The 18636-nt window shown below is 36.7% G+C and overlaps 1 protein-coding gene across 1 annotated transcript in view; it reads right to left on the reverse strand.

The window, feature by feature from the left end:
- Nucleotides 1–2609: 2609 nt before the first annotated feature.
- The window catches only part of GABRG2 (gamma-aminobutyric acid type A receptor gamma2 subunit), a gene marked incomplete at its 5' end in the record, with an annotated part of 31175 nt that continues 15148 nt past the window's right edge, over nucleotides 2610–18636 (reverse strand). The window contains 4 exons of the mRNA XM_027892690.1: nucleotides 2610–4547; nucleotides 5977–6000; nucleotides 7712–7917; nucleotides 9432–9584. Coding sequence (XP_027748491.1) covers nucleotides 4272–4547; nucleotides 5977–6000; nucleotides 7712–7917; nucleotides 9432–9584 — 659 coding nt within the window. The remainder of the gene's footprint in view (nucleotides 4548–5976; nucleotides 6001–7711; nucleotides 7918–9431; nucleotides 9585–18636) is intronic.

The raw sequence follows: 18636 nt of genomic DNA on the forward strand, positions 1-18636 counted from the left end.
GCTGTTAATTTCCAAATAATATCAGCTTTCTGCCGTGGCATCACTAAAAGCCTGAACTCTAAAAATGGTTTATTAAGTTCAGAGAACTGCAACCTTTGTTATTTTGGCCTTGAAAATAACTTCTGTGGATCCTATTGCATCTGAATTCCTCTCCTGAACTTGCTGTTCTGGGCTGCCTCTTTAGTGCATTAAGGTGCAAATTCTTTATCTGTGTCTCTGATTAGTTCTCAGCTCAGGCTGGAGGAGCAGCTCCACTCGATGTTCACTGCAGCCTTTGTGTCGCAGTTGAGCCACATTTTCATTCCTCAACTATCAAATTCTCACACAGAGACTTTTTTACTTAGTCCTGCCTTTCCTTTGAACCATGAGAAACCCTGCAGCAAACCTAAAACATCCTTACTTATCATCTTTCAGTTTGCAGCTCATCTCTACCACAGTCCTACAAAGCCCAGATTTGGTGGTAAGGCAGGTAAAGTAAAACTATATTTTCCCAATTAATTTTTGGTTCAACACAAAGTAATGCTATCTGCTAAAATTTTTGCAGTTAACAAAACTTTCTTGTTCCATTTCTGACATTATTAATTTGCCTGAATATTTTATAAGTATACTTTTTTCTACACATTGCAAGGCTGAAGGGCTTTGGCAGCACAGATGGAAGAAGGTCTAACTGTTTGGACCTCCAATATATGCCCATATTTGCTGCTATATCTCTGTCATTGAAACTGATATGCATAATTGTGAGACCAATCCATTTATGTTTGATAGAATTATGTGACTGCGGGAAAATGAGGTAGAAATAAGGGATTAAAAAAAAAACCAACCCCCTTGGGTTTGGGGGTTTTTTTACCTTTTTTTTTTTTTTTTTTTTTTGTGTGTGTGTGTAGCTTTATCATTTTGTATTGTATGGAGGCTACAATTATTCCATCCTGGCTAGTTAAAATATACTCTTTTGAGTTTGGCTAACATAGAAAATAGGAGAACTATTTTTGAGTCACATAATCTCCCTAAATACCAGCTCTTTATGTAAGCTGGGGGTTTTAAATATTATAAATGTAGAAAGATTTATAAATGCTTCAAGAGTGTTCTGTTTTGGTATAATCCCTGGGAAAAACCAGTGTCCTGTCTTGGTCAGGGCATAACATAGTCTTGGAATATAAGTAACAAGTAAATGATTGTGCCACTAGTGTATACTTTATGACCTTTAATTACCATCTGAACATCCTCAGACATATCCCAGAGCAGTAATAGCTATCTGCAGTGTGATGAGCTTGAAAACATTTTAGTAATTTGGCGTGTCAGGAGTTTCTTCCCTAGAATATAACTGGGGGAGTTGGTATGTATAATGTATATATTACCATAATGTTTTATATAATATGTATGCCTGAATGTTTATAATAGATAGGTTCCTGGGCAGTCTTTTTCTGAATAATAACCCTTATCACACCCAAATGCTACTTTGTTTGCTCTTTTGTTTGCTGTGGTGGCGGCCTGGCTTTACAGTACAAAGGTCATCCTTTGATTCTGTGCTGCATAACTAATACAATCTCTATTCAGAGGAACACTGGGCTTCTAGTTAGTACCAGATTGTGCTCTGGTGTCGTTTTCTTACTTGGAATTCTGTGGTTTTCCATGAACTGTCCTTTTGAATCTCATCCATTTTCCCCAGGAGGAATTGATGAATCACCTCAGTAAGTGTAGCAGGAGCCAGGGTGTTGGGTAATGACTGATTAGGGGCTTATTCTCTTTGTGTAGTCGTGGTGAGAAAAATTCATTCAACTCCTTTAGGTAGACATGGTACACTTCCATTTTGTGTGGTTTGTGTTTTTGAGATGGGGGTTATATCAATCTTTAGCTAAACCCCTCCCTTGCTGGAAGGAGATCCCACCTTGCACAAGTGAGAGATCTGATTGTTTGTTCCTTGTTACTGCATCAAATTCATCAGTGTCACAGGCTTTTCACAGGCACATGTAACCTGACCTGGATTAGGGTAAAATGCTTAGTGTCTCTGAATCCTTAATTTCACAGACCATGACCAAAAAAATCCTAAATATGTTAACCAAAATTTACCTGGGCTAAGGAAATTAAAGGGCTGGTTTGGGTGAGTTTCGCAGTGGTCTGTATAAAACCTATTTGGTAGCAGGAAAAATCCAGGTAAAAATTAAGACATTAAATGTATAACATCAGTCACACATTAATTGCAAGGAACTAACAGCTGTTAAATCACTGGCTGTTGGGAAAAAAATTAATTAGAGATCTGTCTGCCACCAGCTGGAACACATTTCCATGTGAAAGATGATTGACACACATTCAGGTAGTGGAGACTCTAAGTAGATAAAGAAAGGTTATCTCTCTTCATTACAGTATTTCCAATTCAGTGATTGGTTTAAATACTTTTGTTATTATTATTATTTAGAACAAGATAACCTTCAAAAAATTTAATCTTCCTCCTTGAAAATTATGTGAGTAATCCATTTGACTACAAAATGAGACAATGCAGAAGGTTATGAGGATTATAATCACTTATATTTAGGCAGCTGATGAATCAAACTAGTCCAGCAGTCTAGTTCTCAAAGCATGCTTTTAATAAACTAATCACAGGAAAACTGGAATTGAGTGCAGCAGTTTTATTGAAAAAGTCCACAGGTGTGTGCAATTCCTTTATTAAAATGTTTTCAAATACATTGGACAAGGAGCAATCGATGAAGAGATATTCCTTTTTTATACATTTTTATTTCCAGAACTATACAAACATTTGAAAACTTTCCTTTTCTTCCGTTTTAACTAGTAGTAATTCTGTAATGATAGGTTATAGATCTCCCTTTTCAAGCTGCAAGCCCACTTTCCTGGAGGCGACATTTTACAAGTAAAAAAAAAAAGGTCAGTCTTATTTACATGTGCTTAAGGTTGCATAATTGAGCATCATACAAGATCTGAAAACCAGTGGATAAATGGTTTTCAAGATTCACCCAGGTGGGTTGAAGGTGTTAAATTCACATAACTGCATACACATGGTTTAGTAGCCAAGACACCCTTTTGGTCCCTTTTATTTTCAAGGCTATCTATAAACTGTGCTAGCCATGGGAAAGGTTTGTTTTAGTAAAGGTACTCACTGAGTGAAAGCAGCACTGACAACGACTATTGCTAATCAAGGACATGAAGGGGCAGAGAACTGTGTGTGTATATATAATACAAAGTCTAATATTTCAAAATTAACTTGAAGCTCTTATGTAAAAATAATGTCTAGAATAAAAGCTATTTCCTGGACTGGTTTAAAGAATAAAAGACCCCCACAAACACTTGTGTAAGGAAAAAAGTAGAGCTTAACATAGGAAAAGGAACAATAGAAGCACGTGGATTAAATTCGGAAGCTGATCTTGCAATGTATAATTACTGGAGATTCAGTTGAACTATCAATGGCAAATGAAGGCTACAACTGCAGCAGACACATACATTACACTTTGTGAGCTATTATATTGGCCATACAGATTTGTCTACATGTTATTTATTTGAATCCTTAAGGCTTCTCTAATGTCTTACATGAAAGTGCTGTCTGCTTGGATCTTCCATGCATGAGGGAAAGGGGCAATTTTTCAAGGAAAAAAAAAGTTCTGTCCACATTTCAATTACAATAGCACATCCAGAGACACAAAACAAAAGACAAAACTTCATGGTACCTTTTTTCTTTTATTTTGGCCCCCAAAAGATGCATGCACTAGACTTTATGTACTACAAGGTATTGAAATATTTACAGCAGTATACATGTGCTCTTAAAGGAATGGCATTTTCATCTTGGTAGGAGTAGAAGTTAACTTTCCTAGCTTAATAATACCTATTCAAAGTGAGAGATGACTCTTCCAAAAAGAAAAGCCCACAGAGAATAAAGCTATAGCATAATTGTAGCCAATGTTAGCCAACTGTACAGCACTTTATCTCCTCTCTCTCTCTCCCTCTCCTGTTTAAAATTGCAGTACCAGCTGTTAAGCGGTGTTGCTGTGCTCCTCATTTCTCTCTATTCCAGAAGGTGCAGCTGTATATTACCTGTCCATATGATTTTATTTCCAAATTATTTTTGGCATGTGGAATGGACATATAACTCACAATAACCAGATGGCAATTTTTGGACAAATGATGTGACTGATATTTACGGGATTATGGCACTAAAGAATTCAGACCATTATAAAGCGCATCAGAAATACTTCAAGTGAATTTAGGAAACCATCTCTCTAAGAAATTCAGTGAGTAAGGCTCGTATCACTGATTTCCTTCTGCCTTCAAAGGTAAAGATACGATACCCAATAGACCAGGTTGAACAAACAGAAGGCAGTTGGGAAGAAGATGCGGGCGTAGGAGTCCATTTTGGCAATACGGATGTGTATCCTGCCGTGCCTCCACGCCCCCGTCCGACAATCCTCAAAGCAGCAAAAAAAACTGGCACAGTCCTTGCCATCGAGACACTCGTACCCATATTCTTCATCCCTTTCTTGCAGGTGTGTAGCATTGTTCATTTGAATTGTAGCTGATCGGGGGCGGATGTCAATAGTAGGTGCCTAAGGCAGAGTAGCAAAAAGAGAAAGAATTCTGTTATTATCATCACCAGAGCAACTGGGAGAGGGAGACTAATGGGTAGCATGTGCATGGTGATCTGTGTGGGGCACGTGGGTGCTGAGGGGTTCTAATGGTAATATTACCTTGAACTTTAATTAAAGTCAGTTGTATCACACCCTGTAACTTTAAAAGGAAGCAGCACAAATTAATAAAGTTAACAGCTGTGGCCAATTGGCTTCAAAGCCAGACTAAGTAAAATTAAAGGTTAAATGAAACATCCAGGAATGTAATTTGATAGTATTTTGAATTTCTTTTTTGGTTTATATTTTACATAGCTGCTTGATATCTGAAGGCAATTTGTGTATTGCATGTGGAAGGAGATGAATGAACTGGAAATGCAGGATTTTGGTAGGGCTGGTTTATGTTGAGACAGGAGCAAATACATATACACAAGAAATAAAGGCAAAAACTGGGTCTTTTGAGTAGGGTTAGGAGAGTCTTTATAAAACTCTCCAATTATTTGAATATATGCAGTTCACCACCTACTAATGTTCACCAACTAGACAGTTTGACATATTCCAAATTTTATATAGTAGCTGTACATATATATCTACACACACACATATATATATATTTAGTATCAGTTGAGCAAAATAAGCATTAAGCATTTAAACACATCTGAGCACTTGGTGAACACTAGCATGATAGGCACTGAAATTTTCTGCTGATAGTTATTAGGAGGAAATAACAATTCCATTCTATAAGTATGGAAATTTCTTATTTTTTGTAGTTTCTTTTTTTTTTTTTTTAAATAAAATCTCTGCATTTCTGAATGCAGATAAGTTTTAGATGTAGAACACAGCTAGATATATTTGCTAAGAGTGTGTTGATCCAGGGACAGCATTAGAAATCTATATGCCTCTTAAACACTTTCAAAACTCCAGGGTTTTTTGCATAAGGATCATCATTTGAGTAATTGATGATGACACTGAATTTTGTTCAGGTCAACATGATTTGGTTTTGTAATTTGGAGTGAAATCACAAAGGTTAAAAAGTCAGAGCTGAGTTCCAACAGGGTAAATTGCAGGATTGTAGGGTAGCTGGTGCTATTGGATCCCATGCCAAATTAAGAAAGAGAGGAGCAGAAATGTTTTAACATTAAACTCTCTTAATTCATGTGATCCAATAATGTTGGTCATTGCTGAACTTATCTAAGTTCAGAACCATAGTGAATCAGTATTTGGGCTGCTGAATCAACTCTACAATTTGTTTAGAAATATGTAACCATTCTACTTAATTAGGTAGTACCTTGAGTAGAATGCTTAGAAGCCTCATTATAAAAAAAACAAGAAAACACCACTCTTATCCAAGTTCTAACAGTTAAATTCAGCAGTTGCATGCAGTGAATTTCCATTCCAAAAAACATTATACCTTGAAGGAAAACATCCGAAGAAGCTTTCATTTTGTAGACAGAAAAGAGAATCAGAGGGTTTTGTTTTAAATTAAAGAAAGAAAGAAAAGAAAGAAAGAGAAAAAATAATGTAAATTAAAAATATGTCTCTAAAACATAGTAAGTCTAAAGAACTAGATTTATAGAAAGGTTGGGATAACAGCAATTGAAACAAGCATCTGTAGCATAAAATCCCCACATTTTTGACTTGTCACTGTCTTGTAGCTATAGCTGGGCCAAGGACGTAAGATATCAAACTTCATTTAGATTTTCACATCCTGAGGAGGTTCCAGTCTGTTATGCTGAACTGTTTTGAAAGAGACCACTCCCAGTTTATAAAATCACTATTTAGAAAGAAGTCTTTTTACCTGCAGATGGTGACCTGAACAGAGTAGAGTTACTTTTAAGTTTTTTAGGCTCTGTGATTAGGATCCAGGCAAACATTTCTAGCTCTCTTTCTTCCCAGAAGCTCACACATAAGCAATGTAAAGAATAAGTAATCTGCTCCTACATGAACACTTTAAAGGAACACAGTTAAATCTGAGGTATTTAGATTTTGTTCCTTTACTTGACTGCATAAGACATATAAGCACAGAGACTCCCTTTTATTTCCACCTAAGACAGGACACTTCGCTTTATCATTTTATTTCGGTTTTTTACAGTCTTCTTCTCAACAGCTTTTAAAGTTGAAATTACAGGAATAATGTGTAGTAAAAGGTTCTTTAATTGTTATTTTTTTCTATATCCTTTCTGTGCTCTGTGTTGTAACTAAAAGAGAGTATCTTCAAAAGTTGTTGAATATTTTAGCAGAGCAAATCCAAATCACTTTATTCTTTGCTAGATGCCTAAAATGGATTTGAAAATGCTCTCTTTTAATGTAAAACACTTGTTCTTCACTTTTTTTTTCCTGTAGATGATCATGCTACTTTTCACCCTCTGATTTTAAACTAAGTATTTTAGAGATGGTAGACAACAGACTTGTCAGTTCAGTTGCTAAAAGCCAGGAGAATTCTGTCCTGTTCAAAATAAGTAACTTTTTTTTTCCCTGTTTGGGCAAAAGCCCAAATCTCTACTGAGGGTGTGTCCAGGATTTTTTTTTTTAATTGTTGGTATTATATACATTTTATTTATTATTGGGTAGCATGCATCCATAAATATCATCATAAACTACTAGCCAAATCACTTTCTAAGGAAGAGAAGTAGGTAAAGGAGGTGAGAAATATAAGAAAAAGAAGATAAGGAAACAATGGAAACAGATGCTTAAGGGGAAATTAGAAAAAGCACACACTGCAGTTTGAATATAAAAGTTTAACTGCAGTCCTGATAATAAGAAAGAAAGTCATGTCAATAATATGGACGTAAGTTAGTGGCATAGAATATTGCTAATGCTAAGACAGAGAAACTGAGAAACTTCTACAAAAGTCACAGCAAGAGCTCTCTATGGCATAAATAATGGGTTTGGTCATAGTTGTGCTTTGCCAAACACTTTGGTTAAAAGGATCTTTATTCTAAGAAATTAGTTTCTCTGGCATGCAGACAACTGTAATATATGAGCTTTTCATTCTCAAGGTGAATGTTTGCATTTCTACAATTACAAAGGGAGAGTATTTATGTAATAGCGAAGTATGAAAAAAAGGACATTTATAAAGAGAGATTTAAATGCTCTCTCAGAAAAAGTAATTGAATTTTAGGCCTTGCTGGTAAAAAGATACATACTGGGTTTTTCTTCTTTTTGTCTTTATCCTTGCTTGGCTTTCTATTGCTGACAAAGTAATGTAAAGTTCCATATTCCACCAGTGCAGAGAAAACAAAAATAAAGCAGACTGACACAAAAAGATCCATTGCTGTCACATAGGAGACCTTGGGAAGAGATTTACGAGCAATTGTACTGAGGGTGGTCATTGTCAGGACAGTTGTAATACCTGGTAGATAGATAGAAAACAACAGAAATATTATTACTTCAAGTAACAAACTGATTTTGCCAGTTACCTCTCTCTGACTGCTTTTGAAGTATGCCTGGAGTTCAAACAGATAGCAGAGATATTAAACAGTACATCCCAGCAATGAAATGTGGATTCAGCGAGAGCTTAGGGGATTAACAGCAGTATGAGATATTTTTGCATGGCCACTGCCAGTGTTGCTCTGTAGAATATTTTGGTTAGGTGGATTCTGATTCTAAGAAATTTAATTTAGGATTTTGGTTTGGTAGTTTAATTCTAGGGAGCCTTGATTTTTATTTAAAAATTTAGGTTTTGGGCTCAAACCCTTAAACAGAGCTAGAAAAGGTCTGTAACTGTGAAGCACTGTGACATGCCTCGCCACCCCTTCCCCTTTCAGAACATTGTTCCCTGTACTATGATGTGAAGAACATTAAAAATTAAGTAGGACAGTTAAAATCCATCACATTGTACATGGCAAATTTCATACCATTGGTTTTACCTTTTTAGAGGTACAAATAGACTAATTCTCAACAGAGGGATAAGTGTTTTGTGTATCTGAATGCCTTTATAAATTTTCTACTTCTTTAAAGCAGATTTTATAACCTCTTTTTAGAGAGGATGTGAAAAGGACAGTTAAAACTTCCTGTCATGGGAACCACTGTTCCTCTGTTCTTGTGTTTCTCGAGAGAGAGTCTGGAATGAAAATTGAGTCCCTCATTTTGCACTCCAATGCTGTAGTTCTCAGAAGAAATGGAAATGCAGAAGGAAAACCTAAAATGATCCTCACTTGTGTGGATTTAATGCAGAAGTAGAAAATGTGTTTGAGTTTCTCTAGTTGAATATTTCTACTTTGCTGTTTCTTATAGCTACAGCTGCTTTGCACAAGCAAGATTAATTTGGTCTCCATTTATTTGTGGAGCAGTTGCTAAATATGTAGACATTTCTAATTCTGATGATTAGTTGCATGTCACATTTTCATGTATAAGATTTTGATTACCACCAAATTCAGTTGTTTTTTTGGCCTGAAGTCTACACTTGATTATCGGCCTCTAAAGTAGAAGTCAGGGTACTACATTCTCCCCTTGTTATCATTATGGCATGCAGGCAGCCAGAAAGGTGGATTCCTTCTCAATAGTGGATTCCTTCTTTATTTGTATTGCCAGTCACGGTGAGAACAAGTGAAACTAATACATCCCTGCCTCTAATCCAACAATGTTCTCCATCATCTTGATGGTTATAAAATGTACTGCTGAAATTGGAAAAAATGGAAAAGCTTTTAGTGTTGACAATCTACAATACTCAGAAACTGACACAGTAAAAAGGAAGAGATGCAAATATGGCTTGTCTGTGTTATTCCTTGGAAATCACTACATCCCTCTAAATGAGGAGAATTCTTGTGAAATTATCTCTTCTCTTACATCTACAAACTCGTGATCTGCAGAGGTGTCAATTAAACATCCTAACACTTGAATAAAACCAGGAAAAAATCAACTCACCCAGTGATGTTCTGGCTGGAACTGCATCCTTATTAATCCAGAAAGAGACCCAGGACAAGACAACAATAAGTGTGCAGGGAATGTAGGTCTGAATAGTGAAATAACCCATTCTCCTGCTCAGGTTAAAGAAAACAGACATGACTACATAGTCTCCTGTAAAACAAAAGCATAATGAGATAAAATATGTTAAAAACCCAACATAAAATTTCTATGTAAGAGCCATGGTTTTCCTATTCCATGTCTGGAGGTTGGGGTGTGTGTATAACCCCACATATATTAAACTGATTCACCAGAGATACTGATGACAAATACATTTATACATCTTCTTCAACCCAGGTCTAGCTCAAGAGCTGGTGAATTTTCCACATTTTGAAAGCAAACAGTCTTATGGATCCATTTAGGTGACTTTACTGTAAGATTTCCCTTGCATAGTGTGACAGGTTTCTCCTACCCAAGTCACTCCTCACCACCTGCAACTGCCCGGGATAGTCCTCTGGCAGCAGCTGAGTGAGTGGTGGTCCAGCCATCTCCAGTCCCCATGCTGGTCCTGTTGGCACACTCAGCTCTGCTCTCAAATGTTGCATGCTTTCAGATGTACTCCCTAGATTATCCATGTTGTCAACTATTCTTCAGGGCTAGGCTGTGTCAGTAATTATTTTTTTATTTGCCTGAAGGTTTTCTGTTGTATTTTCTCCACTAAAATAATTTAAACCCACATTTCCCAAATGCCCCCTCAAGCCAGGCTGGAAGTTACTCTGGTGTACATAACACATCATTCCCATTCAATAGTTTGTGATTTTCTTTTCAGGTTCTTTTCCTCTCTCAAATTATTAAGTAAATTCCATCTGGATTCAGGGATACAGCAAAGCTTCAATTTTTGATGTATTCTTTTCTAAGCCAAAAAAATCCCCAACCCAACAACAAAACAAAACAAAAACAACAACAACAACAAAAAAAAACAACCAACCAACCAACCAAACAAACAAAACCCCAAACCAATCCAAAACAAAACCAACTCCAAAATATCAACCCTAGTTCTTATCTTTACTTCAGATTACAGCACTCCTGGGAAATCTTGATAGCAAAGGAACTACAGAACCCCAGGCTACAAAGACTTCATTGCAATTCAGTGAAAAGCAACCCAGATAAGTCTCAAACAGAAACAGGATACGATTTGCAAATTTAGAGTGAGATAGTTTTCCAGCGTTGTCAGAGAGACTCTGTGGCTAATGTGTGTTCCGCTTAGATCATTACCTTTAGTTAACATTGAGCTCCCTCTTTTCAGGCATAATTAAAATTTTAATTTCCCCCAGAATAATCACTTTGAACCCGACCACAGAAGAAACTTCAGAGATCATTCTTCAGCTGGTGCTTCTTTGCTATGTTATTTTTTCAAATTGATTGTCCATATTTCTGGGATTAACTGATTTTAAGTTAGTTATAGTATGATATAACTCTACCAAAACCACAAAAAAGGCAAATTTTATACATATGGTTTACAAGGAGATATGGCTGAATAGGAGCAACCAATTGTAATAACTATAGTCTTATTATCCCCTTAGTTCACAGATAAGTTTGCATTATATGTGTAGGTCCTTCATATACCAAGAAATCCTGAAAATAAGAAACCACCACTCATCAGAAGCCCTATAAAACTGAAGCCACAAAATTGCAATATAAATCATTCTTGATCTCTCTTCATCATGTATTAACTTCCTGAGAAGTGATTATTTTTTCAGTTTTGGGAGCTGTCTTTTTATTTACTCACCATCATACATGCTATTAATAGCTTTCTATTTAATTTCTCTTTTCTGCCATGGTAGAGCTCCTTTCAAACAGGAGCTGTATTACCTCCGTGCAATCATTTTTAAGGAGAAGCGGTTTTCATGCTCACTGTTATATAACTTTAATGAGACAAAAAATTACCAAAAGTAAGAGGTGAAATATAAACTCAAACATAGATAAGTACATAAAACAGTACAGAAGATTAGCTCGGAATGGAATTTGAAAATCAGATGTTTTGTTTCTGTGTTGCTTCTTTTTCATGAAGTTGCAATTGCTACAGAGCCTTTGGAAGAAGCTGAAGGATGCCTAGTTTATGTAAGTGATGTTGGAATTATAGTGTGTCTTCTGATGTTTTGAATAAGGAAAGTACTCTAAGCATACAAAATAATGCAAGGCCAAAGATATGCAGTTTAGGACCTACTATCAGTTGTCGTAACACATCCATCCAAAATGTCCAATACATTAACTCCTCTGTGGAACATGCACTTGACAGTCCTTTGTTTTAATCACAGCTTTTATGATGGAATCTTGCCCCAGCCCTATTTTTAAATGCATTTGGCTTTTTTTTTTTTTTTTTTTTTTTTTTTTTTTTTTTTGACTCCACTCATGGACTTCTCAGCTCTTTAGCTAAGACCAGCTTAAATACTCTCTGGAATTTTTCAGGTTATCTCTGTGCCTCAGGTGGTTTTTCAGTCCTGCTGTGATGCCTGCATGAAGCTATCAAACTAAGACATTATTTTAGCAAAAAAATGGCCGAGAGTTGATCCTTAGCACAGTGTCATTCATTAGTCCTCAGCTGACAAATTGATAATCTTTTCATTATTACCTCATCCTCTTTCCCTGAACTCTGGCTCTTGTTTATCCAATATTGTCTACTGCAGCAAGAAAGCTTCTCAGACTGCCAGACTCCTTTCGGAGGACTAATATACTTTTGGATTTTTCTAGAAATGAATGAAAATTCAATGGGGCAGTGTCTTTGTAAGACAACATACTTAAGGACTTAACATTTGACACCATAATTAGAAGATTTTGGATTACTTAGCCATTCACCAGAGACTTTACAGTCCTACAGCCCCTGCTGTTACATATGTCTAGAAAATAATACCTAGATAATTTTCAATCTTTAAAGAAATAAAAAATTTCCCTGGAAAAAATAATCTTATTACACTGAAGAGCATAATAACTCATCCTTAATATATTTAGACCTTTTCTCTCTTGAATATATGTATTTCTCCTATTCTTCTATATCAGTCTGTGTTTGTATGCATATACAGGTAATAGACATAGTCTCCGTCATCTGAAGATACAGTAACAAGTTAATCAGTTTCTTTGGTGATATATATTTCAACCAGAATGCAATCCCTCAGGAAAATGCTATCCAGGTCATGTTTATCCTCACGTATAAATACTCATGTTTTGTACTTAGTGTATATTCCTGCCAGTAATGTTTGAAAGATCACGAGATGTAGGGCAGGGTTCTAACTTGAGACACAACATTTTCATACTGTCCCTCTGAAAGGGAATTTGAGTATTTCTTTTGGTGGCAATAACCTCTGCTGCACACAGAGAGTGTGCATGGATCTTAAGTCACTTCCAGAGTAGGAGATACTTTGAAAATGAGATGCATACATCAGTATTCATAATCATGACCTTACAAAAGGTTGTATTTCTAACAGTCCTGTTCCATCCTACTTTATACAGGCTCAAAGCAGTCTATGTGAACTTTGGAAATTGTTAAATTCCTCCTAATATACATGTGTGATATAGTGATTTAAATACCAGGATTCAGGCTCTGTTAGCTGGTAGGGGAAGTGAATTCCTGATTTGAGGAACCGCCTGGGTGCACATCCTGGCCTATGTCCCAAAGGTTCCATAGAAGGAATTAGCGGAGCCAGGAAGCATAGCCAGGGGAATGTACCCTGTACTTAACTGATTTAATCAGCACAGTGGGTGTGATTCTTCATTGCTTCCTGGTTGTGGAATCATTTCTACCTGTGTAAAGTGAATGGGAAATTATACCCATTAGTGCTCTCTGTATGCATGTTTAAGTGGCTGTGCAAAGTGTAAGGTATTGGGGAAACAAGCCTCTAATTTGTACTCAAAAGTGATTTGGACTCTAGTGCAAATGCAAGAGAAAAGAACAGCTTTAGAACATCGTAGGAAATTGGTGTCTTAATTACAGTTCAGGTAGCAACACTTTTAGCTGCGAATGTCTCACACTATTATGAGATTCTGCTTTCTGTTTTTTAAAACACTGCTTGATTTAAATTACTAAAAGAACTGCAGAAGAGCTTCAAAAATCATATGTTGGCCACCTGGTCAAGTTATTGTATGCATCACTTCAGTTAATTCTCATAGATGGTTGGAGTGGGGAGCATTCAGTGCTCTGTTGCTTTCTGTTAACTCTACAGTAGAGTTTTGAACAGGGAAATTCCATTAGATGAAGGGCTGGCCTTTTTGTGAGTTGGCATTTCTCTGAAAATATTTAATGGGTAACTTCAAAGCTTCGGAAAACAACCAGTGTTTGCACACACGTTCATATACATAAGGTTTTTGAAAGTTTGTAAGAAGACTGAATTCCTCCCTCAGTTTCTTACAAAGCTACACAGCACTCTGAATGGCACAGCAAAAACCGATGGATGGTATAGGTGGCTCTCTTCTTCTCAAACTGTATTTGTCCCATTAAACATTCCACCACCTAAAATCAGAATTTCTCTACGTTGGGCTGAAAGTTTACAGCGCATGAGCTCATCACCTCATGCTGGCTCCGTGGTGTCAGGAGTTTCATTGTGGAGCTCTTCTCCCTGAGGAACTGCATGTGTTCTATCCCGGGGTCTGAACAGGATTTTTCTTGAATATCTGGTTACCTTAAATATTTTTGACAGTGTTTACTACTATGAAAATCAATGTGTGTTTTAGTAATTCTGATATTTTTTATAATTTAGTGCTTTTTGTGCCAAAAATATAAAAATCTTTGGAGAAAATAAATTACGTAGGAGAACATTGATGATGAATCACTAACTGGCAGAAAAAGCTACCAAGTATCTTTATTGTATCTTTTTAAAACATTAAGTGTTCCTCTACTAGATGGATCTGTGAAGCTGCCAAAAAAAAACAAAAAAAAAACAACAACAAAAAAAAAACAGATGGAAGAGTAATGTATGAGCCAAACTCTCCCAAAATTTCAGGCCATCATTTGTTCTTTAAGGAAAGATCAAATGACTAAAAACTAGGATCAGTGTAGGTCAAGTAATAAGCACAATTCTGTTAGAGCAGCAAATAGAGGCCACACGGTTCATACAGACCCAGAGATGCACCAGCTGTCCAGATCCCCAGTGGGCTTTTATCTCCTCATTTTACACAGAAACCCTGCAGAGAAGAGCCAGAACTTTTTAAAATTATTTGCTGTAAGAGCCATATGAAAATATAGATAGAAATGGAGCCTTTTCTCATAATTATCTCATATAAACAAGTACATAAATAAATGACATGTTTATATATTGGAAGCCCTATCCGGTTCATATTTCCAGACGGAGTATACATAGAGAAAAAGGCAAATAGAAAAACTCAAACCACAGGAGGGCACTGTCACCTTAGAAGAGAAATAAGAAACGCTAGCAAGTCTGCCAGTGGAAAACCGACTCTGAAAAACTTTTAATTATTCTTACCACTGAGTGTTTACACAAACACTGAAATGGCACAACTGACTTGTACGGCTCTGTTATCAGAGGGGCACTTTGAAGGACTAAACTGACTCTTGTAGGGTAGAAATATCCCCAAAGCAACATCACCTTTGTGCTACAACTAATGAGTATAAACTTCATAAATTGTTAATGAAGAAAAACAGTGGCAGCAGAATTTATCTTCTTTCCCTCATAAATAGCTAATAGATACATCCTTGTTCTCTCTCTCTTTTACTGTTAACGTGGCCAAAGTCTCCTTTTTGTTAGGCAGAGATCACAGCTAGTGGTGTTGGTTTATTTTAAAAGAAAGAACAAGGAAATAGTAGTTTAATGGAAAAGATGTGTTTTCTAGGGCTTAGTCATGGTACATGGAAACACCATTAAAGTAGTAGCATATGATTTCTATAAAGATCTCCTTTAAGCTAGGCGGTTCCTATTTTCTCTAGCTCTTTAGAGGCTGCTGGATTAGTATAGACAATAAAAGTAATAGTAAACAGGACCAAAAAGATTCTAAATGGATCCTTCTTCTAAAAAGAGTCAGGCCCGGTGCCATTTTTATACAGCTATTCTGTAATAACAAATAATAAGTAGATGGTATTAGATTGTGGGGCATTGCCTGTAAAACAGCTGATTTCCTTCACATTGTGTGCCCTTCTGTACTTCTGGTACACTGGAGGGCAGCAGGGTCACCCAAACGCTGCTGCAAGTGGGGAAAGAAAATAAAAGGAAACAAAAAAAGACAGAATATGGACAAAGCCTTTTCTCTTTCATGTCAAATCAGATGATGGTACCAAAGCTCTGGTGTCTGCTTTGCTCAGCAGTGCCTGGATGCAGATTACTGCCCCCAGGAAAGGCAGAAAAAGGGGACAATGGGAGACAGGAATCAGACCTCTCTCCCAAATCAAGCCAGTGTCAAACTGTGGATTACATTGTACAGTGCAGCTCTAATCTAGGATGAAAAATCATGTAAATATCTTAAGATTGGTGGGTTTGTCCTGATGCATCTTAATTTGGCTTTTCTCCCCGTCTCTTTTCTTGCGTTGACAGGTTCTATATTTGGAGTTTGCTGTCTTGGTGACTTGCTTGGGTACTGAGTCAGCCTGAAGATGTGGTTCAGTGAGATGTCTTGCACTGTTATGGTGGCATGAGGAAAATATAATATTTGTTCTAAACTGTCACACTGAGGATTCAGATTTAACCTATTCAAATTATTGTCCTGTATAAAATTTAGTGACCTATTTTTTTTTAAATTCTTCCAACAGATCAGAAAGTTCTTAAGTGTGTGTAGTTCAGTACTAATCTACTTCTAAAGCCAGTCACTGATCTCATGAAGAGATGATATTTGCTCCTCCAGTGCAATGTTTTTACATATATTGCAGGAAAGTAATTTCAGCTGAAGTATTTGATCCCTGGGCATGTGAGTGACTGTTCATCAAGACAGGAGAGAAATCTGGTCACAGGGCTGATCATAAGCTGATACATATGAGACTTACTGGTTCCCATAGCCAGAAATTAAAGCCTGGGGAAAAGGCAAAACCAGAAAAAATGCTGTTCCCTAGATATCTGACCATGAGACCTTCTTATCTCCTTCTTTGCCAAATGTCATTTTCATAGTTTCTGTCCTTCACAACTTTTTGTTCTTTCACTGACTGATTTTTAGAATGCTTAAGGGCCAAAGTTCAAAAAAAATTAATAATTAAGTCTCTTCCTTTCCTAAAAATGCTCAACAATCTCTTTCCGGCTGAGGTTTAGCAGCAAAATATCACTATTGTGTCATAGAGAAGTCATGATTTGAAATATAATCCTGTAAATGTTTAGTCTTTAGGACAAAGAAAGAACATCTGCCATGGCACTGCAGATATTTGCTTGCAACAGACTTGAAGCACAAGGATGACATGCCAGTCCCTACCTGGCTGCTGGCATTACACAGAGACTGTACCAGCCACAGTCATTGCTGGAACAGCACAGCAAGTGTAGGGAGTGATGGAGTGATTTCCCCTAAAAATTGAAGCTATGATTATACTTTGATTATGTAATGAGGCAAAACAATGTTAAGATTTTGACAAAGGTTGCACTGTAGTCCATTTATATAAGATTATCTCTGGGATTCAGATAGCTGCAAGCCTGCCTTTCAATTTACATTCCAAAGGATGAATCCTAACTGCATTGCACAGCTGGATGGAGGGGAGGGGATGGGAGAAGGAGATTTGCTTTTCTTCTGCTGTTTTTAAAAAGTAAGGTGAATGTCTATGTGTGAATATGTCTGATATCAAACACCTTGATTTCCTGTGGGAGCATGGAGAAGAGAACTGCAATTAGTTTACATTTGTGAATTGACAATCTCAGCTGATAAAACTTCTGCAAAATGAGATGAATCATTACACTCATCCAAGCAAATGAAATTTCTTTATATATGACATGACTTTCTGCCCAACAGTTCTGGATTTTCTTTAGTCCTTGGCCACTTATTCCACTTGAACTGATGTTTTCTCAGTTCATTTGACAGAATGTGTTCCATTTCTCATTATTTTCTAATTATAGGAGGAAAGAATGTAATGTCACTAGACAGTAATTAAAATCTATTACTGTTGTTCCCACCTTGTCTTTGAAATCACAGAGACAAGATTTAGCCTGAGAATTTTTTGTTTCTGAAAAATGTCAGTATGTGGAAATGTATTGAGGAATTGAATGTAAAATTAGGTGTGCTTGTTTCTAAGATTTCATCTGTGAATGGCAGAAGTCTGAAGGGAAAATGGACATTACTGACCCTATATACTTCCACATGATTTTTTTCCTAGTTTGCAACCTAATTACAAACAACTGATCTTTTTTGTTTGTTTTTTGAAGGTGGGTAAGCTACTACATTGGCATTAGCAAACATAGGAGGATTTTTAGTGTGCAGGATTAGTGTTCAGATGTGATAGCAGCACAGTGTAATAGGTTGCAACTGCTGTGAGTGAACCATTATGCTCCAGTGTGTAAATAATCTGCAGATTATAGAACCTTCTGCTCTCGTTCCCATTCCCCTCCTGTGCAGGAAGCATCAAGCAAGGATGAGAGCTCAGCATCTTATCTCTGAATGGTTAGGAGTGGTTGGGTTTCTAAATAACCTCTTCGACTTACTGTGCTAGAAAGTCCATTGAGTTCAGAGATGAGAAAACATGAGGGTGGCAGGAAATCTCATGTAAGGTGAGAAAGTAGAATCACCATTTCCAGGCAACCCCACGTGCTGGGTGCTGTTCTGTCAGGAATCTTGCTGTGCCTGCCACAGTCAAGCCACCTGTGTCTCTGGCTCGTTTGAAAGTCTGGTTGTTATCTGAATACGTAAAGAAAAGCTGTCTGCTTCAAAAAAATTATGCACCTTTAGCAGGGCTCTGTGCATGTTTAATGTAATGGCTTGATTAATTTTAAGTATTTAACCTATTGCCATAATAATAATAATACAGATTTTGAGATAGTGTAATCACCAATGTAAGGAAACAGGAAATACATTTTGTCATGTTTCATCCATTTCAAGATATCCAGATGGTATACCCACCTGCTGGCAACATCCAACCCTGCTTGCTACAGGAAGAGTTGGAAGTAACTTTTATTTCCATACTTCAAAGCATGAAATACAACACATCTCTGGTACTTTAGATCAAACACACTATCAGAATTCTGAAATAGCATGACACAAGAATTGTCAAAGCTATGTAAATTTTATCATGTTGAAATTTTCAGCGTTTTGCATCTAG

The sequence above is a fragment of the Empidonax traillii genome, unplaced genomic scaffold (assembly GCF_003031625.1).
Source record: "Empidonax traillii isolate 1590-97213 ecotype Southwest subspecies unplaced genomic scaffold, ASM303162v1 scaffold363:size828163, whole genome shotgun sequence".
Taxonomy (NCBI): Eukaryota; Metazoa; Chordata; class Aves; order Passeriformes; family Tyrannidae; genus Empidonax; species Empidonax traillii.